Source organism: Anabrus simplex, chromosome 1 (assembly GCF_040414725.1).
Source record: "Anabrus simplex isolate iqAnaSimp1 chromosome 1, ASM4041472v1, whole genome shotgun sequence".
Classification (NCBI taxonomy): domain Eukaryota; kingdom Metazoa; phylum Arthropoda; class Insecta; order Orthoptera; family Tettigoniidae; genus Anabrus; species Anabrus simplex.
The window spans coordinates 871,111,582-871,136,412 of record NC_090265.1 but is presented as its reverse complement, the minus strand read 5'-3'; the positions used below and the strand labels follow the sequence as shown (position 1 = coordinate 871,136,412).

The window sequence follows — 24,831 nt, the reverse complement described above, 5'->3', positions numbered from 1 at the left end:
ATTATTATTTTTTGCTAGGGGCTTTACGTCGCATTATTATTATTATTATTATTATTATTATTATTGTTGTTGTTGTTGTTCGTTTTGGCCTACTAGGGACCATGGGGCTGGTCTTAACTCTTAGCTATGGTCTTCTACTATTTCTTGGCTCAGTATGCTTTCATTTTCTGGCTGTGTGCCTGCTTCCTTCCATCCGTCCCTGTACTATTTTTGCTTGTGAGGGACAGTGGGAAGACTCCCTGTAGAATGGCCTGTCGGTACTGAGATCGGTTCTCTTTGGTATCTAATGGGATCTCTAGTTCCTCCAGGTCCGATTTTACTGGGGTGATCCACTTGGTCATGGAAGCCTTTCCCCTACTTGTCACTGTGAGGATTCTGTCAGTGAGCCTGCAGGGTTTCAGGCAGGTCATGGTTCCGTAGAAAGTCAGTCGCTTTTTCCTCGTACATGTGACTATGCCTTTCTGATGTTCGTAGAGCTCGTTGTTGTGCCTGATCCTGTAGGTGTCATCCTCCTCTCTTATGGGTCCTAGTTAGTATCCTTCTCAAGATTTTCCTCTCTTTAAGTTCTAGTTTCATGAGTGAGCCATTTCGGTTCATCAAGAAGCACTCAGAGGCTTAGAGTACAGAGGGGTTTACTGCTGAGTTGTAGTGCTTATTATTATTATTATTATTATTATTATTATTATTATTATTATTATTTCAATTACTGTATTCTGTATGATTTAGGAGAAACCGAGCGAGTTGGCCATGCGGTTAGGGGCGCGCAGCTGTGAGCTTGCATTCGGGAGATAGTTGATTTGAATCTCACTTTCAGAAGCCCCGAAGATGCTTTTCCGCGGTTTCCCACTTCCACACCAGGAAAATTAAGGCCACGGCCGCTTCCTTACCACTCCTAGCCCTTTCCTATGCCATCGTCGCTGTAAGACCTATCTGTGTCGGTGCGACGTAAAACAGCTTGTAAAAAAAGTAAGAGAAGTTTTTCAGTCTCTCATTCATGCTCCTGTTCAAAGTACATAGCGAAGTGATTCTACCCTTTGCGTTCCTTACAGCAACACGGCTTCAAACAAAATTCTGATGCAACGAAACGGAGATATGTACTTAGGAACACTGATTGAAAATTAATTGTCCATTTAAGATGAGAAATGTACTTAGGAACACTGATGGAAAATTAATTGTCCATTTAAGATGAGTGTGCAGAGGAATGAGGCTGAAGTAAGTGCACTGTTTAACAGTAATTCATTTAAAGCATGCACAGCTTGGCGTAAGCCTTTCAGAGATATTTTCAAAATCATGCTGTCGCCCTGAAAAGAGGTTCGTTAACGTGTCAGTAAACATCGATAATCTCAAGTGGAAATTCACTGTGCCTGGATTGCATCCAACAACCCTGTGCTTAGGAAGTGAGCACCTAACTACGCTACATAGCTGGTCACAGACGATGGACATACATACATACATGCATACATACCTTGATCAATTGAAACATTAACTGGTGTCTAGAAATGAACCTTTTTTTTTTTAACGATTTGCTTTACGTCGCATCGGCACAGACAAGTCTTATGGGACAATGGGACAGGAAGGGGCTAGGAGTGGGAAGGAAACGGCCGTGGCTTTAATTCCTTAAGGTACAGCCCCAATATGTGCCTGGTGTGAAAATGGGAAACCACGTAAAACCATCTTCACGGCTGCCGACAGTGGGGTTCGAATCCACTATCTCCTGAATGCAAGATGATAGGTACGTGACCCAAGCCACGCAGCCACTTGCTCGATAGAAATGAACACTAGAAATATTGGAAACATACAGCAACATATTTCAAAATGACAGCATACAGATAATAGACACCTGCCCCAATGCTCAAAAAGTTCCTCTATACCCTACACAATGAACGCTGGTTGAACGTTGAACCACTCTTCCACACACCGAGCTCGATAGCTGCAGTCGTGCTTCCAGTATCCAGTATTTGGGAGATAGTGGGTTCGAATCCTACTGTCGGCAGCCCTAAATATGGTTTTCTGTGGTTTCCCAGTTTCACACCAGGCAAATGCTGGGGATGTACCTTAATTAAGGCCACGACCGCTTCCTTCCCACTCCTAGCCCCTTCCTGTCCCATCGTCCCATAAGACCTGTCTGTGTCGGTGCGACGTAAAGCAACTTGTAAAAAAAAAACTCTTCCACATCATCAGAAACTGCTTAATAAACAGTGAAACGTTTGCTCTCTAGCGCTTTATTCAGCAGAACAAAGACGTGACTGTCGAAAAGGAAAGCTTTTGGCTGTAGGGCGGGTGATCTTTAAGACCCCAGCGAAAACAGCACCTACTATGCATAGTTGCGTTTGCAGCGTGCTGGCGTACATTGCTACAGCGTAGAGCTCAGGCACATTTTGTGACCATTTTCCCTGCCAAAGCAACTTCTTTGCACAAGCATTAAACCGTGCATTAAACATTCGTTCGGAAGTAACCATAGGCGCCAAATTTTGTAAATTCCCGTACAGGTACTGTTTTCATGATAACGAAAATTATTGAAAGCACGTGGAGACACAATACTTAAATGCTCTAAGTATTTTTCACTAGTAATATATGCGGCAAAACAAATGACACTGAAATGTTATTTAATTGCGTTGGTACAGTATGTGTTCAAACTATGTACCATCACATGCCACACGTTGTTCATAAAGTTTCTGAAGATTATTGAACCTGATGAACAAAGATTGCTGTACGGACACAAAAACCATATCTTGTAGAAGAAATCTGGGTCCTCATACGTCATGGACAACATTCGGCTGCAGTACTGTAATCGGGCTCGCCCATGTTGAGCAACTTAAATGCAGTAGGCTACGCAAATCCACCCAGACCTTTAAACATCCGCCAAGCAGATCTATCGCTCAAACAGAGCGTTTACGATGTTGGTCATAGACTACGCTTTGGGAACTGTTACACCTGTTGCAGAATTCATCCATGTTTCTTGTTTGTGGTGGCGGTTCTTGGGTGCCCTATTGTCTCCTTCCGTTGACATAAGACTGATCCTGTATGACAAAACTAGCCAACAGCAGGTAACGTTCTTATGTTGCTTGGTGCCTCCTTATTGAACCGCTCCAAACACGAAGCAAACTCCGCCAATTCTGGCGCCACACTCCTTATGACCGGATATAATGTTCTATGACAAACACCTTCTCCTCTGCCATGATAACCGTAATTGCAGAAATCAACATGGCACTGAGCCTCCGTGGTTCAGACGGCAGCGCGTCGGCCTCTCACCACTGGATGCCGTGGTTCAAATCCCGGTGACTCCATGTGAGATTTGTGCTGGACAAAGCGGAGGCGGGACAGGTTTTTCTCCGGGTACTCCGGTTTTCCATGTCATCTTTCATTGCAGCAACACTCTCCATTATCATTTCATAGCATTTATCACTCATTAATAAATCACCTTGGGAGTGGCGACCCCATTGCAATAACAGCCTATATATGTTTCATTCACTACATCCCTGACCCGGTCAATGACTGGAGAACAGGTTGTAGGTTTTCATTTTCAACATGACACTGAATTCACACTATGTCAAACTATTATTTACAATAAATAAATACTTAGTAGCTAGGGAAACTTGCATAGCAGATGAGCAATAGTTTCTGTCATATATTTTGTTGCATACTGCAGTTTATATCACGATTTGAACACATACCATATTACCTAATATTCCATTTAGCCTATGACCTAAAGTTAGGTACTGTGATTTAATTCATCTCGTATACAGCAAAAATGTTGCGAAGTACTACACTCGTTGGTAATGTGGTCAGTGTCTATAGAACTGATTATCTCAGGGTGAATATGAAGCATGGCTAGATTGAGACGGTCTTGACTCGTCGATCGTAGAAAAGGTTTTAGGCTGTGCAGACTAGAGAAAGGATGTTTCTGTGTAGCCTTTTGAATATGAAAAAAAATCATGATAGCAACCCTGTAGAAATTCCATAAAAAAATCACTGCACCATTAAATCTATCCGCTTGGACAATGTTCTGCCTGGCAAGGTCTGAAAACTTACCTCTGAGAAGAGTTGGCTGTAGTCATTGTGGATCAAAATCTGGTTGGCAGTACTGTCCTGAATTCCAACAGTAAAAGTTTCCATGATATATATATAATCAACTGATACTTGCTTTTCAAATATAGCACCTTCAATATTTTTAGATGCTTTCATTCCCCTCCCTGAAGGGGAGGGGTGGGCCACCTTGAAGGTAACGCCTTCACCCTGGCCAGGAGTTTCGGCTGGTTGGGGAAGGAGCGATAGGTTAAGAGGGTAATTGGAAGTAATGAATGAGGAGGTGTGCGCGGATATTATTTAAATACCGGGATGTATGTATGTATGCATGTATGTTCAGTCCGTCAGCGATTCCGCTGGTGGGATCCTCAACAGCTCTGCCATCAGCTGTCATAGATGGCCTAGGCATCACTGAAGAGGCGTACTAGGGAAATGAGGAGTGAGGTAGTTTCCCGTTGCTTTCCTCACCGAGCCAGAGTTGCTATTACATATCAGTCTGCCAAGGCCACTGATATGCATGCACCAACCGACCCTATGAGCAACATTTTCACACCATTCATAGCAGGGACTGGCTGCATAAGAATTGGCATTACTAGCATCGCTCATACCTCAGTCACTTTCATATTGTCAAAGCCAAGGATAAGACAGAGACAGATTTATGAAAGTAACAAAATTGCTCTAGCCTATACCAGAAGACATAGTGCACTGTAAACACTAGGTCCTGCCAGCAAAGGCATGGGGATGTATGTAAGGAGTGAAAATTCAGAGGAGAGTACTAGGGTGGAAATTAAAGGTTAGGAGGTGTAAGGCTGTGGAGACATTGTACGATGAGGTGATGAGGAGTTGGGTGAGATCGAGAGGCGGAGGTGGTTGAAGGAAGAAGCTAGTTGGGGGAAGGGGTGGATTGACGGGTTGATGAGGTGGAAATACAGGAGAGGCTGTGGCAGGCCGGGGGCGAGGACGTATGTTGTTGGGGGGATGTCTATTAGAAGGGTGGGGTAGGGAACGAGATGCCTCTACTTTGTGAAGGTGGTGGTATATATAGGCTCCGCGTTGGATGAGGCGCTGTACATCATCTACGATGGGGAGATGTAGGCGGACGGGATACGTTGGACCGTTGCTGTTTTGGATTCTGAAGGTTCGACGGCCTGGGACGCCGTCTTTATGGAGTTCCCGGAGTACTTCGTGGTCGGTGATTGAAGGGTCAACGCCGCGGGTAACACAGCTGTTCAAGACGTGGTGGTGGCTGCGATGATGCGGCTGCTGCAGATGGTGTGGCAGGCATAGCGGATGCTTCGGCTTCGGTTCGGGAAAATGCTGGTGGTGGTGGAAGGACGGCTGCTGCGAGTGTAGTAGATGCTGCGTCAGGTTGCGGGGGTGATATGTACCAAGGACTAGGTTGTGCTGGTACTGAAAGTAGAGCGAGAGTGGAAGTCATAATTGGTGAATGATGGGACGTTGCTACAGTTGTGATAGGAATGTGGGAAAGGTTATGGGCAGATGTCGTGGTGGTAGTGCAGAAATAGGACGAAGACTGTTGTTGTAGTGTCCCCGGGGATAGTACGGCTGCAGTGGGCGTGGTGGCGGTGATGGTGTGTACCACGGACTAGTTTCCACTGGGTGTTGCGGTCGGTATATATACGCGCCGTTGCTGATAAGACTCAGGACGTTGTCTTCGGTGGGGAGCTGGACACTGACCAGAGGGGTTGGATCAGAGCCGTTCATTATCCTGGACATGCTGCTAGCTGGGATGCCCTCTGCGTGGAGTTTGCTGAGGATATCGTGGTCATAGTAGGAAGGGTTAACGTCGACAATATTACAGCTATACATGATGAGTAGGCCAACTTCCTACTTGGTATCAGCCGATTTGCTTTTTTAGTGCGGCGGGGTGCTAAATAAAAGGTGGCCGGGCGAGTTGGCCGTGCGCGTAGAGGCGCGCGGCTGTGAGCTTGCATCCGGGAGATAGTAGGTTCGAATCCCACTATCGGCAGCCCTGAAAATGGTTTTCCGTGGTTTCCCATTTTCACACCAGGCAAATGCTGGGGCTGTACCTTAATTAAGGCCACGGCCGTTTCCTTCCAACTCCTAGGCCTTTCCTATCCCATCGTCGCCATAAGACCTATCTGTTGTTGGTGCGACGTAAAGCCCCTAGCAAAAAAAAAAAAAAAAAAATTAAAGGTGGAGGAGTCACCCGGCCGATCAAAAGAAGAAAAGGTGCTGTGGAGGAGTGAGCAGACCTCCTATAGGGAGGATTCTCCTGTGATGTATGATGTGTTGCGTTGTCTCCCGTCTGAGTGTTTAATATTTATCTAACAAATGTGTTTAATAGATAGACCATGTTCCCCAGAGATGAGTTTCTTTGGTTGTGGTGGTGGCGGCGGGGGGTGGGGGAGCACATGCCCTGTTGCCTCCGTTTAGTCGGCGCCCATGGAAGTAGGGCCTATCATTAAATACGAATTTTGCTTCAACTTTTTCCTCTACTTCGTGGATGCGTGTCACAGACTGACCATATTCTGAGCTGCCACGACAAATATAAAACCATGCAGTGTTGTCACCTCTTGGCTCTCCCTTCCGTTATTTGCAATGTATCAGAGGTAGAGCGTCGGCCATCGGATCCCGAAATAATATGTAGGTTAGAACCCGGCAGAGGTAGTCGGATTTTTGAAGGGCGGCAAGAAGTCCATTCGACACTCCATATTCTACAATGTCGGCATGTAAAAAAAACTCTGGCGACATATTTCTTAAAACTCAATCATAGACGCCCAAGAGAGATTCAGTTTACTCCACCACCTATTAGGCTCTTACAATAAAAGAGAACGACGAAACTGAGGAGCAGACAGCCAGATGGTGTCAAATTAAAATGTCTGCACACGGTAGCTCAGGTCATACGTTTTTTTTTTCCAAGTTGCTTTACGTCGCACCGACACAGATAGGCCTTACGGCGACGATGGGACAGGAAAGAGGTAGGAGTGCGAAGGAAGCAGCCATGGCCTTAATTAAGGTACAGCCCCAGCATTAGCCTGGTGTGAAAATGGGAAACCACGGAAAACCATCTTCAGGGCTGTCGATAGTGGGGTTCGATCCCACTATCTCCCGAATACTGGATACTGGTCGCATTTAAGCGAGTTCAGCTATCGAGCTCGGTATTTATTATTATTATTATTATTATTATTATTATTATTATTATTATTGCTAGTTGTTTTACATCGCACCGACACAGATAGGTCTTACGGCGACGACGGGACAGGAAAGGGCTAGGAATGGGAAGGAAGCGGCCGTGGCCTTAATTAAGGTACAGCCCCAGCATTTGTCTGGTGTGAAAATGGAAAAGCACGGAAAACCATATTATTATTATTATTATTATTATTATTATTATTATTATTATTATTATTATTATTATTATTATTATTATTATTTGCAGCATTGCCAGCTGTCTATATTTCAACTGACCAATCCTTATAAGCTCGCTGGACAAAAAGTTAGTCACCTTAGTGTGCACGCACAGATGAATCGTTAAGCCTGTGCAGATGACGCAGCGAACGAGTCCCGTGCTCAACCGCACGCGCACTGCCTCCACCTGAGCCGTAGCGATCAGTGAGACATTGATGTTTCAAGCGGACAGTGTATGTCGACATGGGTAGATGTAAGGATGCGACCAAGTGCCCAAAAGCGGCAATCGTGTTAGGCCATGCTCATGGCCATATGGTGCGTGAAGTTACTGGATTTGTTGGTGTTTCGCAGCGGACTGTTCAACGTGTCTACTGTACAAGCAATGGTGTACGACACATGGCCACGAAACACGACGTCAGAATTGTGGTCGGATAACGATCCTGATTGAGAAGGACCGGAGACGCGTTTCACGGCTTGTGAATCAAAATCGCTTCCAAACCCGACAGGAATTACGTCAGTCAGTGAATGAAAGTCCACCCCAACCTCATAGCGAGAGAATATTGCGACGGGAACTGCATGCAATGAATATTTGGAGTCGGTCACCTGGCAAGAGGCCATTGCTCACACAGGCACATAAAGCTGCGCTTCTTCAATGGGCTAGAAATCATCGAACGTGGACAGTAGCTGACTGGCGGAATGTAATGTGGTCTGACGAATCACGTTTTTCCCTGTATTCCAATGACGCACGTCATCGAGTGCACCGAAGGCCAAATGAAGCATTTCATCCTGGATGTGTGCAAGGTCAGGTTCAAGTCGGAGGTGAGCCTGTGATGTTTTGGGGGCGTTTCTCGTAACATGAATTGGGCCCACTCCTTGAGGCGACCACTAACATGAACCAGCATGTTTATAAACATTCTGGATGATCAGGTGTTGCCTTTCAGTCAACATCTGCATGAAGAGTACCTGTATGCTATTGATACCCCGATTTTTCAAGATGACAGCAGCAAAGTTCATCTGGCTGAATTCATATGTGACTGGTTTTATGAACACTCACCCACTCTATTACATCTCGATTGGCCTGCAGAATCACCTGACCTGAACCCCATTGAAAATCTGTGTGACACGTTGGAACAACGGGTAAAACGCCGACATCAGCATTGGTGGAATTGCGCGATCAAATCCTCAACGAGTAGCTTAACCGGATGCGACGTAGTAGTGGTGGTGGTGATCATTGTATTAAGAGGAAGTACAACTATGCAACCATCTTCTAAATAACATTAATCAGAGAAGAAAGATGGAAGGAATCCGACACTTCGAAAAATGAAGGCATAGGCTAAAGAAAGACAAGGGCCACGAAAGGCATGAAAATGAAAGATTCCCTAGGCCTCAATATCTACTACAGTCAGGGTAGGAAAAGAACAAGAGTTGACCTAGGGAGGTCGGATAAAATAGATGAAACGAAGAAGCCTGGCACATGTAAGTGTAAGCAATACCAAGACTCAGCTATGGGTCCCGTGGTCGCCAACCCACGCTCCCAAGTTGTGAGCCCCTGGGGTCAGATGCGACCTTCCTGTAAAATCTTGCGGCGTCACTTCCTAACCGAATTCAGGCGATTATCAAGTCCAGAGGCGGAGTTACACAATAATGATTTCTTCAGGGATGACTAATTTTTTGTCTGGCGAGCTTATATACGAGGATTGGGGCTAAAGTCATGGCAACTATTCTTTTTCTTGTAGATATGTGAACGGATCACAAACGTATATGTGTCGTGTGGAAGTTCTGCAGGCATAGTGTGTATGCAGAACAACAGATGGCTCTGTGATAGCTGGTAGTAGCACAGCGAGGGCTGTGAAATCAGTCGGTTGGGGAGTGTCGTGCGAGATGGAAGTAACCCGTGTTGAGCAGCGCCCTTACATCAAAATAGCCGTTCTTTAAGGGAGAAATGCGATGAAACGTCACAGTGAATTAGTGGAAGCCCTTGGCAATAATGCCCTACCATACCGTACAGTAGCAAGGTGGGTAGGAAAGTTTCTGCAAGGACGACGTGTGTCAACCAGTGATGAGCAACGTTCGGGACAACCTGTCAGTGTGTGGAGCGACGTGGCATGTGCCCTTATCGAACAGCTCCTGGATGAAGACAGACGATGGACGCTACTGGAGTTAGAGAGGGCAAGTGGCATCGAGAAACGCACCGTCCACAGGATATTGCGTAATGAGCTGCAACTGCACAAAATCGCATCGTGGTGGGTACCACATGCACTGACGGAAGTTCAAAGGTGGGTGCACTATGCAGTATGCTCCGACCACCTTGCACGCTGGCAACAACATGGCGATCAATTCTTGTCACGAATAATCGCCATCGATTAATTTTAGGCCAGGGCATACAAACCAGAACTGAAACGTCAGTCCGCGGAGTGGTGACATGCTGGATCACCAAGGAGGCAGAAGGCCTGCCGGAATCCTTCCCCAGTCAAATTGATGGTGATCGTCGTGTATGACGTCAGGGGTGTCATTGTTTGCCACTTTTTTCCACATGGCAGAACAGTGACCGCACAGTACTACGAGTACAGGGACTTCCTGGTGCAACAGGTACGACGTGGCGTTCGGAAGAAACATCCGGATCTTGTGGACAGTGCAAAAATCCTGCACGACAATGCAAAACCACATAAATCAGAGTGTGTAGGGCAGCTACTGTGACGTTGGGGATGGAAAGAATTGGAGCACCCACCATACTCTCCCGACATTTCGCTCTGTGACTTTGATCTCATTCGAAAGATTAAGGAACCTCTACGTGGTAGGCGGGGTTGCAACACGAGAGGACATTGCTAATGCTGTACGCCAACAGGTGACCCAATTCACAATGGTGCGGCAAATGCTGAGGCAGATGGTATTCAGCGCCTCCCACATCGTTGGCAGCATGTGGTGTGGGTGTCAGTAGCAGGGGACTACTTTGAGGGTCTTTAGGCCCAGGTTTTTCATGTCAACTTTATGCGTACTGTGCTGTCATTCTTTTGCACCGGGAAGGCCATATTGCCCTGTATACTACCGTAATAAATTAGTGTGTTACGATATTGCAGTGCTATTCATTGTCCACACATGTACTTAACACCTTGTCATTTCATCTCTATGTGTCATATTTTCCAACCGGACTGGTATCTTCAATTTAAAAAAAGAAATAGTTGCCGTGATTTTTGCCCCAACCCTCGTACATAATTAGTCCGGTCCCGCGGTGTGGGGGGCAACGCGTCCGCCTGTCACCCGGCGGCCTGGGTTCGATTCCCGGGTTGGTCAGGGGTTTTTAATTGTAAATTATTAATATCCCTGGCCTGGGGACTGGGTGTTTGTATTGTCCTTAACATCCTTTCCTCACATTCCACACTCTACACTTCTTCCATTCCAGTTACACGCAGGTTCATATCACATGGTGCAAGTAGGGGCAAAAGATCTCAATAGGTTGATGCCCCGAACAAATACAATTTTTTTAAAAATACATATTTAAGCCTACTGCTGCTTCCTTCCCAGTTCCAACCCTGTCCTATCCTGCCACCTATGTCTGTGCGATGTAAAACTAATGGTAAAAAATAAAAACAAATACCTACCAGTACTACTGATAAACATATTGGTATTATAAACATGATGTAGCCTAAACAATTAGCACATGTTTCCTGTATTGCAGATTCCTGTTTACAGAGGAGCTTCAAAATCACTTAGAATAACACCACCTGGAGATGAATACTTTGGAAAGGATGGGTTCGGTGACTTTGAATACCCCGATGCACCTAAGGTGGAAGATTATTTACAGAAGGATCACGCAGTCGATGCACTTGTGCGTTTATCCAAAGAGTATAAGGGTATGTAAGCTGTCCATACATCTATTTCAACGTACCACACTGTTTATGAGAGTACTTAGGGGTTGTAGTAAGGATGTAAAGGCTAGGGCAATATAAGTCACTGGTAAGACCCCCAAATAAAGATCCTGTTAATGGGACCCTCACTAGGACTACTTGACATGAGAACTTGAAAAGTCCAAAGGGAAGCACCACGATTTGTTCTGGGTGATTTTCCACAAAGGAGTAGTGTTATGAATGTTGCAAACTTTGGATTGGGAAGACTTGCAAGTAAGTAGACAAGATGCTCGACTATGTAGTATGTTTTGCAAGTTATAAATTTCATTGTTGTTCCAATTTGACTTTGAATGTTCAGAATATATAGTGATTTGATAATTTCCACCCAATCAATACAATTTTACAAAAAATGGGAGTTCAAGAGGACAAATTGGGGCAAATACTCACTTTACAATTTTACAAAAAATTGTATTGATTGGGCGTAAATCCTCAAATCTCTATATATTCTGAATATGTAGTATGGTCTGAGCTCTCAATGGAGAGATGGCATAGAATGACATTAGTAGACAAACGAGATTGAGCAGAGCTTTTGAAAGCAGGAAAGATCGTAATACAAAAATAAAGTTGAAATTCAAGAGGACAAATTGGGTCAAATATTCATTTATAGGACGAGTAAGGGATTGGAATAAATTACCAAGGGGAAATATTCAATAATTTTCCAAATTCTTTGAAAACATATAAGAACAAGCTACGTAAACAATTCATAGCGAATCAGTCCTAAATGTAGATCATAGACGAGTGGAAGTTCATCCTTTTCAATCAATCAATCAATCAATCAATCAATCAATCAATCAATCAATCAATCAATCAATCAATCAATCAATCAATCAATCAATCAATCAATCAATCAATCAATCAATCAATCAATCAATCAATCAATCAATTCTGATCTGCATTTAGGGTACAGGTGGCATGTTGTTTACCTAGAATTATTTCAAAGAAGTCAGGAATCTATTGAACACTTCTCTTGGTAAATTATGCCAATCCCTAATTTCTCTTCCTATAAATGAGTATTTGCCTCAATTTGTCCTTTTGAATTCCAACTTTGTCTTCATATTATGATCTTTCCTACTTTTAAACACTCCAGTCAAGCTTATTTGTCTTACTAATGTCATTCCAAGCTCGTCTCTTTATTTCCAAGTATTCCTATCCCGAAGTTTATAGTATTATGTCATTCCAAGCTCGTCTCTTTATTTCCAAGTATTCCTATCCCGAAGTTTATAGTATTTTTGTAACACTACTCCTTAGTCAGAAATCACCAGGAACAGATCATGCTGCTTTCCTCTGGATCTTTCTCAGTTCTTGAATCAAGTAATCCTGGTGAGGGACCCATATTCTAATTGGGGTCTTACCAGTAACTTATACAGCCTTTCCTTGAAATCCTTACTGAAACCCCTAAATACCCCCATAACTATATGATCTGATCTGTGATCTTTACTTACAACCTCGTAAATGTCATTAGTCCAACAAAGATCTATTCTTACATTAACACTTAGGTACTTACAGTTATCCCCATGAGGTACTTTCACTTCGTCCATTTTGCTATCTCTCTTTATATAAGGTGTAATCAAAATTCAGAATAAACATTCAAGAGTAGTTTCTTTACATCCAGGGAATACAAACAGGCTATATCAACTAGGGGTCCAGAAATTCCTAGTTTCTGAGTTATCCTACTTTCAAGTATGACCTTAGTGTATTAAAATATGGGAAGTTTCTGGAGTTATAAAATATTTGTTGCTATTCTTTAAATCCAATATTCAAAATGCTTACCCTCTATTTGCATACAGGCCCCAGTTCATCACCTTATCAACTTCTGAACAATCTCTGACATTCCTCACAGAATTTGTATTGTCTGATAGACTTCACATTTCACTCCCAGAGGGCTGATGTTGCATTGTTTAGTTCAGCCAAGATATATACACATTATATAATACATCAGTGTCTCGGATCAGTTTCAACCAATAAACATAGAACAAATATTAAGTTCTTACTAGATACTGTAAACGCTGGACAGGTGGTGTTCATTGACGCAATGTGGGGCACTTTCTAACCACTATGATTGAACCTGCTCTAATAAAAAAATTACTAATTTTTATGTAGGCTTATCGTATATTAGGTTTATTAACTCAATAGCATGACATTTTATAAAAAATAATTGTATATATCTAATACTAATTAGCTTCACAGCATAATAATAACAGCATAGGAATAATCTTTATCACACACCTTATCTTGCTGAATTCAGCTGACAGGCTTAGATTATGGTAAATACATAATGCTATTCCTTTAGTATATCCCTGGGTGGTAGGGAGGGGTCCTTCCAAAATAATTATGCTACTGGAAATAATTACCATCTTCATGACAATACATATCATGTATAGTAATTTGTTTGTGAGTATAATTTCCTCTGACTCTTTCATTTTCCACAGGTTCATACAGTTTATAATGAGTTGCAATGTATTATAATTTGTGGAAAACATGCTCCAAGCTTCTTCAGGTGATGATTCACTTCTTGCTACAAGTTTCACACACGGTAAATGGGTGAAAATGTTGTGGGTTGGAGAATGTGAGTTTTTAGGGGGAGGAAGTTTTGTCCATTTCGTAACACCATCCTTTCCTGTTAAGGTTCAAAACCGTAGAGAAAGAGGTAAATGATCATCACAAATATGTATGACTTCTTCATTAGCGCTTTATCCCATATTACTGTTATAGTCTACTTCTATTTCATCCTCGCTCTCACTAAAACTTCTTCCACAGACCGTAAAAGAGATAACACTCTTGTCTCATACTCTTCATACTTCATGTCTGCGATAGGGGATTGACTGAATGAATTCCTAACAAAATTACACAAGTAACTCACTGGATACACTGAACACTGCTACTGGTGTACTTCCAACGAACGGAACTGGTGGCGCGGGGTTCAAGGAGACACTTTACTGCACCGATTGACAATGATCCCTCTATCGAAGAATGAACACTACAATTTCGATGACCTCAGGCATGAGGCAAGGAATGTGGGGAGAGGTATGTGGCAGTCGAGGTCTCTAAGTTTAAGAATTAGCACAACCAAACAAAATAAATTTGTATCAGGTCACAAAAGACCCCGTGCCACCCTTCTCGGGTTAACTCACACATCACACGTTTCCAGGACCGTATTGATGTGATTTCTTTTCTTTCCTTCATATGAGGAACCTATTCCTGTAATCTTACCCCTTATTTTTGTAGGACTTGATTTAATGCTTGTTTGTTCCTTTCCAATACTTGTAATCAGTTTACACTGTAAATCCAACTTTGTATTTTTTAAAGGAAAACTCACAGTTCTTGCTTTGGGATCCCTAACCAATCTTGGGTTAGCAATCCGCATGGCTCCAGACTTCCTGAAGAATGTCAATGTTGCAATCCTTGGAGGAAGCACAGAAGGTACGGAAACATAATCTCTCTTCCTCTCTCTCTAGGTAGTTTGTACATACTTTAACCACCTTCAAGTTCATTATTATTAAATTAAATCTAAGTACCTATTCAAACATCATGATTGTTAAAAGAACTGTAAGTCCTCTCCCTTTTTCTATCAGAAGAGAATATCATCACCTCAAAGAATGAGGGACAGTGCCATTGCGAGGTTAAAATCTTTGGGTGTGCACAAAGAGCAGACAGTAGATTAGAAAACCTAAGTACAAGTTGCTCTTCAGTCAGTTAATAAGTTAATGGGAGCCCAGCTAGTCTATATTGTGTTATAAATAATATTACAGAATAAAACGACATGAATACATATGAAGTTAACACCTGAAATTTTAAAATAACTTACAAAACTGCTGTAAACCCCCCCCCCCCCGCCCACTTCAAGAAATATAATCTCCCATCCTGCTGAAGGGCTGCCAACATAGCTGTAGAAATTGTAATTAATATTTTCAACTATAATAAGGCTTACGTTTAGCGCCACCAGTGAGAAAAAGTTGACTAACGCTGCTCAAAAATGGTCTGTTGCTATGGCAACAATAACAGTGATGCCACATTTAAGGAAGCTATTGCCATGTGGGTTGGCTTGCTCTCAATCGCTTTTGTGATATTATTCAAAATGGTACTGTGTTATTTGTTGTTGCTTCACGTATTTACCTAAGTGTTTGTTTTCTGAATATTATTTTTGTTGTTAGTTTATTTCTTGTAAGTGAATCAGAGGGTAAAGTTCTATTTTGTATTTAACATGTGTATTTGTTGAGGTTACTGTCAGAAACTCATGATTTTGTTAGTGATTATGAAATCTAATATTTATCGGCAATAACGTGTTCTGTCTTAAATGCTGAAATTATTAGGACGAGCTTGGGAACGGGTTGAAGTTCACTGAAGTGCATTAAGCCTACTGTACACATTTTATTAAACACAGCATGGCATCTTTTAATAAGAGACAGCATGAATTTGAGGTCAAATGTAAAGTGATTGGTGCTGCATGTTTTATCTCAATTGCTAATAAAGATAGGTTCAAATTGTTCATCTAAATCTACATATTTTTGAGCAGTTTATTTCTAGTATTGCTGAACTAATTTTTTTTTCTGTGTCATAAATAGGATGCCAGATTTGGAACATCACATTGGCATACAAAAACATTAAAGAAGTCTGCAAAGCTGCAGTTTAATCTGTATGATGGATAAGATATTATTGTTCAGCAATAATCAATATCACACCTTGCAAATTGTGGGTTAGCTGTGTTGAGAGCACAAGCATTTCATACAGTCAGAATTCATTTTAGTTACAGATCAATGGACTGTACACCAATATTGCACCAAGAAACTTATTACGATTCTGATATTGTCAAAAATCTTTGCCCATGATAAAAGAAACAAACTTGAATGTATAGTGAATAACATTATTGCACCACATGCTATTGAAATGACTGCTGAGTGCTTGAGAGGGATTTCATGTTTTGATGTGTCCACAGATGGAAGTAACTATGGAAGTGTAAAAATGTATCCAATATTCTGATGCAGTATTTTGACTATAAATAAAGTGACATAACAACAAAACTGAGTGAATTAAAATCAACTCCTAATGAAACCTCTGAAACTGGTTTTATGTTTTGAGTAACTTACTCTGGAAAAATTAGTGTTCTTTAGCAAGAATACTGCATTTTTAGAAAACAATACTAATACCAAATTTCAGGGGTATAAATCATAAAGCAGAAGGAAAGTATGTTCAGAGTTTAAAAAAAGAGAGAAAAAAAAAGAAAACAAATGAAGATCTAGTAGGGATAGGTTATCCAGCTCACATTTTACACAATACTTTACAACATGGAGCTGACAATTTGTCAATTTATATATGGTTATTTTTGTGTGTACACAGAACAGAAGAGTTGAAACAATTACAATGTCACTTGAAGACAAGGTGGTTCAATCAATCAATACTGATCTGCATTTAGGGCAGTCGCCCAAGTGGCAGATTCCTTATCTGTTGCTGTCCTAGCCTTTTCCGAAATGATTTCAAAGAAATTGGAAATTTATTGAACATCTCCCTTGGTAAGTTATTCAAATCCCTAACTCCCCTTCCTATAAATGAATATTTGCCCCAGTTTGTCCTCTTGAATTCCAACTTTATCTTCATATTGTGATCTTTCCTACTTTTATAGACGCCATTCAAACCTATTCGTCTACTAATGTCATTCCACGCCATCTCTCCGCTGACAGCTCGGAACATACCACTTAGTCGAGCAGCTCTTCTTCTTTCTCTCAATTCTTCCCAACCCAAACATTGCAACATTTTTGTAACGCTACTCTTTTGTCGGAAATCACCCAGAACAAATCGAGCTGCTTTTCTTTGGATTTTTTCCAGTTTTTGAATCAGGTAATCCTGGTGAGGGTCCCATACACTGGAACCATACTGTAGTTGGGGTCTTACCAGAGACTTATATGCACTCTCCTTCACATCCTTACTACAACCCCTAAACACCCTCATAACTATGTGCAGAGATCGGTACCCATTATTTACAATCCCATTTATGTGATTACCCCAGTGAAGATCTTTCCTTATATTAACACCTAGATACTTACAATGATCCCCAAAAGGAACTTTCACCCCATCAACGCAGTAATTAAAACTGAGAGGACTTTTCCTATTTGTGAAAGTCACAACCTGACTTTTAGCCCCGTTTATCAACATACCATTGCCTGCCGTCCATCTCACAATATTTTCGAGGTCACGTTGCAGTTGCTCACAATCTTGTAACTTATTTATCACTCTATAGAGAATAACATCATCCGCAAAAAGCCTTACCTCCGATTCCACTCCTTTACTCATAGCATTTATATATATAAGAAAACATAAAGGTCTGATAACACTGCCCTGAGGAACTGCCCTCTCAACTATTACAGGGTCAGACAAAGCTTCACCTACTCTAACTCTCTGAGATCTATTTTCTAGAAATATAGCAACCCATTCAGTCACTCTTTTGTCTAGTCCAATTGCACTCATTTTTGCCAGTAGTCTCCCATGATCCACCCTATCAAATGCTTTAGACATGTCAATCGCGATACAGTCCATTTGACCTCCAGAATCCAAGATATCTGCTATATCTTGCTGGAATCCTACAAGTTGAGCTTCAGTGGAATAACCTTTCCTAAAACCGAATTGCCTTCTATCGAACCAGTTATTAATTTCACAAACATGTCTAATATAATCAGAAAGAATGCCTTCCCAAAGCTTACATACAATGCATGTCAAACTTACTGGCCTGTAATTTTCAGCTTTATGTCTATCACCCTTTCCTTTATACACAGGGGCTACTATAGCAACTCTCCATTCATCTGGTATAGCTCCTTCGGCCAAACAATAATCAAATAAGTACTTCAGATATGGTACTATATCCCAACCCATTGTCTTTAGTATATCCCCAGAAATCTGATCAATTCCAGCCGCTTTTCTAGCTTTCAACTTTTGTATCTTATTGTAAATGTCATTGTTATCATATGTAAATTTTATTACTTCTTTGGCCTTAGTCTCTTCCTCTATCTCGACATTATCCTTGTAACCAACAATCTTTACATACTGCTGACTGAATACTTCTGCCTTTTGAAGATCCTCACATACACACTCCCCCTGTTCATTAATTATTCCTGGAATGTCCTTCTTGGAACCTGTTTCTGCCTTAAAATACCTATACATACTCTTCCATTTTTCACTAAAATTTGTATGACTGCCAATTATGCTTGCCATCATGTTATCCTTAGCTGTCTTCTTTGCTAGATTCAATTTTCTAGTAAGTTCCTTCAATTTCTCCGTACTTCCACAGCCATTTCTAACTCTATTTCTTTCCAGTCTGCACCTCCTTCTTAGTCTCTTTATTTCTCTGTTATAATAAGGTGGGTCTTTACCATTCCTTACTACCCTTAAAGGTACAAACCTGTTTTCGCATTCCTCAACAATTTCTTTAAACCCATCCCAGAGTCTGTTTACATTTTTATTTACCGTTTTCCACCGATCATAGTTACTTTTTAGAAACTGCCTCATACCTGCTTTATCAGCCATATGGTACTGCCTAACAGTCCTACTTTTAAGACCTTCCTTTCTATCACATTTATTTTTAACTACCACAAAAACAGCTTCATGATCACTAATACCATCTATTACTTCAGTTTCCCTATAGAGCTCATCTGGTTTTATCAGCACCACATCCAGGATATTTTTCCCTCTGGTTGGTTCCATCACTTTCTGAATCAGCTGTCCTTCCCATATTAACTTATTTGCCATTTGTTGGTCATGCTTCCTGTCGTTCGCATTTCCTTCCCAATTTTTCATCTGGCAAATTCAGATCTCCCGCTACAGTCACATTTCTTTCCATGTCGTTTCCCACATAGCTGACTATCCTATCAAATAATTCCGAATCCGCATCAGTGCTACCCTTTCCCGATCTGTAGGCCTACACTCCAAATATACCAAGTTGCCTATTATCTTTAGAAATGAGCCTTACACCTAGAATTTCATGTGTCTCATCTTTAACTTTTTCGTAGCTTACAAATCCTTCTTTCACCAGAATGAAAACTCCCCCTCCCACCTTTCCTATCCTATCTCTACGATACACACTCCAGTGCCGTGAGAAAATTTCTGCATCCATTATATCATTTCTCAGCCATGATTCAACTCCTATTACAACATCTGGTAAATATATATCTATTAAATTACTTAATTCTATTCCTTTCTTTACAATACTTCTACAGTTCAACACTAACAATTTTATGTCATCCCTACTTGATTTCCAGTTCCCTGTTCCCTTATCACCGCTCCCTAGGCCATCCCGTTTTCCTGAATGTACCTCCCTATTACCCTTCCAAACAAATTTCCTAACTTATATGTACCACTGCGGTTTAAATGAAGGCCATCCGAACACAGATCCCTTTCTCCTACCCACCCATTAGGATCTAGAAATTTCACTCCCAGTTTCCCACATACCCACTCCATAGTCTCATTTAAATCCCCAATCACCCTCCAGTCAGTATCCCTCCTACACAGTATTCCACTAATAACAATCTCCGCTTTCTTAAACTTCACCCGTGCTGCATTTACCAGATCCCACACATCTCCAACTATGTTGGTACTTATATCAGCTTGCCTTACGTTGTTGGTACCAACGTGAAACACTACCACCTTCTCCTTCCCCTCCTCCCTCTCTTCTACTTTCCTCAACATCTGCCTCAACCTAATTCCTGGATAACATTCTACCCTGGTTCCCTTTCCTCCACACACTTTCCCCACGTGTCTAACGATGGAATCCCCCATGACCAGAGTCTCAACCCTACCCACCTCATTTGATCCCCTCCCCTCCTGGTCAGCCCTATCTTTCCTGATAGCTGCAGAAGCTACTTCCTCCTCCCTTTTCTCCTTCCCATGACCCTGTTCCACCTGTCTTTTCCTATCCTCTACTCTACATTTCCCTTTCCTACCTTTTCCCTTCCTCCTACTTCCACGCATCTCAGCAACAGTTCCCTGTCCCTCATCTTCCCTCTGTTGTTCTACCTGGAGTGACTCGTACCAATTTCGCACAGACACCTGTCCTGAATTCTGATCCTGAATAGAGCCCTTGGCCTGCAATCTCCTTCCCCTTAGAACATTGTCACTCTTTCCTGCTATAGAAAAAATACCCGATAACTTATGTAAGTTACCTTGCATTTAAGTCTTTCTTGTCTCAATTTAGACCAACTAAGATTCTAATTCAGTTTCCTGAAAACAGATTAAGCAAAGCTTATCTTTAGCATTAACATTCCTTGATGTCAGCATTTCATTCTAATTCAAGAATTAGAAAGAGAATGCAATTCCATTGTTGAAATTATAGATATTCTCAATTACAGGTAAACCTCGTTATACGCGATAGTTACGTTCCGCGAAATTGCCGCGCATACCGAATTCGCGTAAATCAAGAGTCACCTTATATGTAAAATATATGATTAGGTTTCCGTTTACTCATATATTAAGTCTAAAATAACAGAGATTCTTAGTATTTTTACAAAAAGTAACCATTATCATGTTTCTGAAACGCATTTTAATGCAAACTTTATGCATTTAAAAATGTAACACTGAAACACACTACCGTATGATAAACTAAACTCTGCATACAAGCTTTTGGCTTTAGCTTGAATAGCAGCTCCAGAGAGAGGCATGTAGTGTTGCTTGTGATGTCAATCCAAACCATTCTTTCCATCGCTTCCGAGCGAGATTTGGTCACTCTAGTCACACTTAAGTTAGTAAAAGATTGAACAGTTTTTCGAATTAATTCCACATTGTCACAAATAGTTCTTACAGTGGATTCACTAAGTCCCAAAGCACGCCGAATATCAACAATACGCTCACCTTTCTCATGGCGATTCAACGCTTCTAATTTTTTTTTCTAACGAATACGACTTTGGTACACACTTCTTTCCTTTTAACCGGCATTTTAAATACGAAACCTGTCCAGTGCATCTCCACAGCTCTACTGACCGGAACTGACGATTCACGTCTCGACAAACACGACAGAAGATCCGCGTAGAGATGTGCTTGCCTCGTTTAATCTTGGCGCGCGAAGTTATGTACGTTACAGAGTTCGGCACGCATGTCTACGTTCTGTTAACAGATGGCAGTACTAGTCTTAAAACCAAAATCGCGTATAGGCCTATGCGAAATCGCGGATAACGGGGTTTACCTGTTTGTTTATGGGGTTTTAGAAAATATATTTCAAGGTTCCTTTGTATATTTGAGAGCTAAAGAAATACTGAGACAGACAGAAAAAGAGGGACTTATGAAGGAAGTACAAAAGGTAATGGAAAAAGCTATATCACTGCAGTAGCCTACTTAAGAAAATGGACCCAGTAACAAAATTGTTATTGATGACATGAAATATTTCTATCAGTTTTGTAATTTAAGCAGTTTGTGAAAAAAACTGGACTTGATGATTTAACTTGTAATGAGAAGTAGTGTAAGTATTTCAAAGAAAGTAAAACTGTTATTCAGAGCTTCTCACAATAGCTTTAATATTTCTTTTCCATAATGCAAATGTAGGGAGAATCTTTTCCAATATATAATCACAATGGACTGATTAAAGAAACAAATTAAAAATAGTATCATATTACTATTTATTGAACATAACAGGCGAAATTAGCCCCAATACATGTTCACAAGGACAGCTGACAGAAAAATAAGAAAAATAGAAATACAAAATTTCTGGGCATGCCATGAGGTTCATTGGATACTCCGGAACCAAGGGAGGGTCACCACAGCAGTCATCCACAGTCCCTACATGTCACGCCTCTCTTCTACACTTAATATAAAAAATAAAATAAAAATTAAATGAACAATAAGGGATAATAAAATAAAAACAAGAACTAATATTAAGGACAATCTACCACTACTGCCCGGCCGTGTCATCATCCCTGGTGAGAAGAAGAAGCCGCCCTCCCGATGATGACACGACCGGCCCTAAGGAAGACCCCAACAACTTTACCAGATGACAGTGCGTTTTTCTCACCATTCTATTGCAGCCGGCCACATAAAGCTAGAGCCGCTCTCCTCCCTTATCCCACTTCTCACATTTCTCCCTTCTTTTACATATTTTGGGTGGGCCCATCCCACCCGTTCTCTTACGGTTATGCCCTGTTCTCCCTTGCCCATCACTCCTTACCATCCCCTACTATGCGTGAATAGTGAGAAAAACGCACTTGCCTAAATGTATACAACTGAGTATCAAACTGCTAGCTTCCTGCAAATAATAATAATATTATAATGCTCGTAAATTACTGATGCTACATAACAATCAAGATAAGACAAAGGATAATAAAGGAGCAAGCTGTCGCAACCATGTAAACCTACATCTGCATCCTACCCTGTCAGCATGTCTGATGAAATTATTACTACAAGCTGACGTTCCTAACATTTAAAGTGCTGAGTGCCAATCTCCTACTGACCTATTTATGCTATCTACTCCACTATTTACATTCCAAGTTCTTGCATCATATACTACCTCGTATTTCTCTCAGACATTGCTTTTTCACACAAGAACTTATTCGTTTCTCCACTGTTTCGCTACCCATATAATAATTTTCTGCTCATCTTTTTGTCTACACATTTTCTGTTGCTTAGTATTTAGAAATTTTGTCTTTAATTAAAAATAGTAGGACTGTAAATGTCAGCATCTTTGGTGTAGTGGTTAGCGCGATTAGCTGCTACTCACCCGACTCTGCCACGAAATTTGAAAAGTGGTTCTGTACCGGTAAAAGAGCCCGAATCTCAGATTATATTTTAAAGTAGGCAAGAATATAGTTCTCAGGGCTAAAACGGGGTGACTAGTAGCTAGGGCTCGGTACAGGAGGTAGGGTCCTATCTACAAGAAAACTTTGACTCTGAACATGAGTTTATTCATATAAGACATGAAATTGCACATCACCACCAGGTAGATATAAGTTGTCTTCCACATAGTCCTATAATATGGCTCGGATTCTCCAGTTCACCAAGCCGAGCAGGTTGGAACACGTTCCAGAAGATTCCAGGGACTCCGTACAGAAGCGGCTGGACTGTCTGGGTTGGTAGAAGGTAGAGATGCCTCGAACTTTCGAGGCCCAGGTTGAACCCCGATGATCCTGGGGATGTTGCAGATAATCATTTGCTACCTCAGTCCAATGTGACTGAGAGGGTTGATGTCTCCAAGGTCACTCACAGTACTGATAAATCTGAGTTCATAAAAATCTTGGGTGATTAACCTATTAGCGAAGTCACTGGTTATTATTTGTCAAGACTTTCAAAATTTAACACTCGTAAAATGATATGTCTCTGTATACGAGGATTATAAATAATTTCAGAGTTCACCACTAGCAAAAGTCTTCGTCTCTGAATAAATACTGAAAAAAAAAAACACAAGTCCCTTCTCATGAAACTATAACCAAATTTAAAGTTCATCACTGGCGAAGGTACAAGTCTTTGAATGAACACGGACGAAAAACATAAGTCCATCCACATGAAAATCTGAATAGATTTAAAGTTCATCACTGGCGAAATTTATAAAGTTTTGAATCAACACTGGCGAATGTACAAGTCTTTGAGTGAACATGGACGAAAAACACAAGTCCATCCATATGAATAAATTTACAGTCTATCACTGGCGAAATTTATAAGTCTTTGAATCAGTACCGGCAAAATCACAAATTTATGCTTACGGGAACTTTGAGCACATTCAGAGATCATCACTAGCAAAGTTTATAAATCACTGTTTATTAGAGGAATGAAGTCTCTTAACACTTGCAAATATTGCAGGTTTAATTTACGAAGAATTCGTTCTTTAACACACGTAAATAATACAAGTCCAATTATGAATTTAACACACGTAAATAATACGAGTCCATTTCGTGAATAATTGGAAAAATTCCAGTCTCGAACACCCGTAAATATTGTAAGTTCAATTATGAAGACTTAGAAAATGTTCTTTGACACTCGAAATATTGCAAGTCCACTTGAGAATACTTGGAAGAATTCGTTCTCCCACACTCGAAAAAAAATACAAGTTCACTTTATGAATACTTAGAAAATTACAGAGTTCCTCGTCGGGACTGTCACTACAAGACGATAGTAGCAGCGAGAGTGTCCACGCTGACTACTCAGCTGTAACTGAGTGAACATGCTACAGTGGGCCCTCCTTTTATTCGATTCGGGACGTCTACGTCACAATACGGCTTGACTGAATATCTCCTGAATCCCTCGATGGATTTACTTGAAACTTGAGCATTGCGACGTTCAGGTGATCCCAAACAAGATGACATATCGCTCAAGCCGCTAACATAATTATTACGGGAGTTACAAAATTTTCCCCGTCGAACAATCTGGAAGATGTGACGTGGAATCTAGAATATACGAGTCCAGGCTGGGAACACGTCGTGTGACGGGCGGGCGGTCTAGCTAGCCCCTGTGGCTACGTCACAGCTCACAGCTGTCCTTCACTCGCTTGCTTGCCCCGCTGACGGTAAACAAACCAGGCGTGCTCAGAACATTACGCGTGATAATTGAATGT

At 41.3% G+C, this 24,831-nt stretch overlaps 1 protein-coding gene across 1 annotated transcript in view; it reads left to right on the top strand.

Moving 5' to 3' along the window:
* Positions 1 to 24,831, top strand: part of LOC136857672 (inosine-uridine preferring nucleoside hydrolase) — a 78,739-nt gene that overhangs the window by 41,987 nt on the left and 11,921 nt on the right. The window contains exons 3-4 of the mRNA XM_067136507.2: positions 11,093 to 11,267; positions 14,628 to 14,741. Coding sequence (XP_066992608.1) covers positions 11,093 to 11,267; positions 14,628 to 14,741 — 289 coding nt within the window. The remainder of the gene's footprint in view (positions 1 to 11,092; positions 11,268 to 14,627; positions 14,742 to 24,831) is intronic.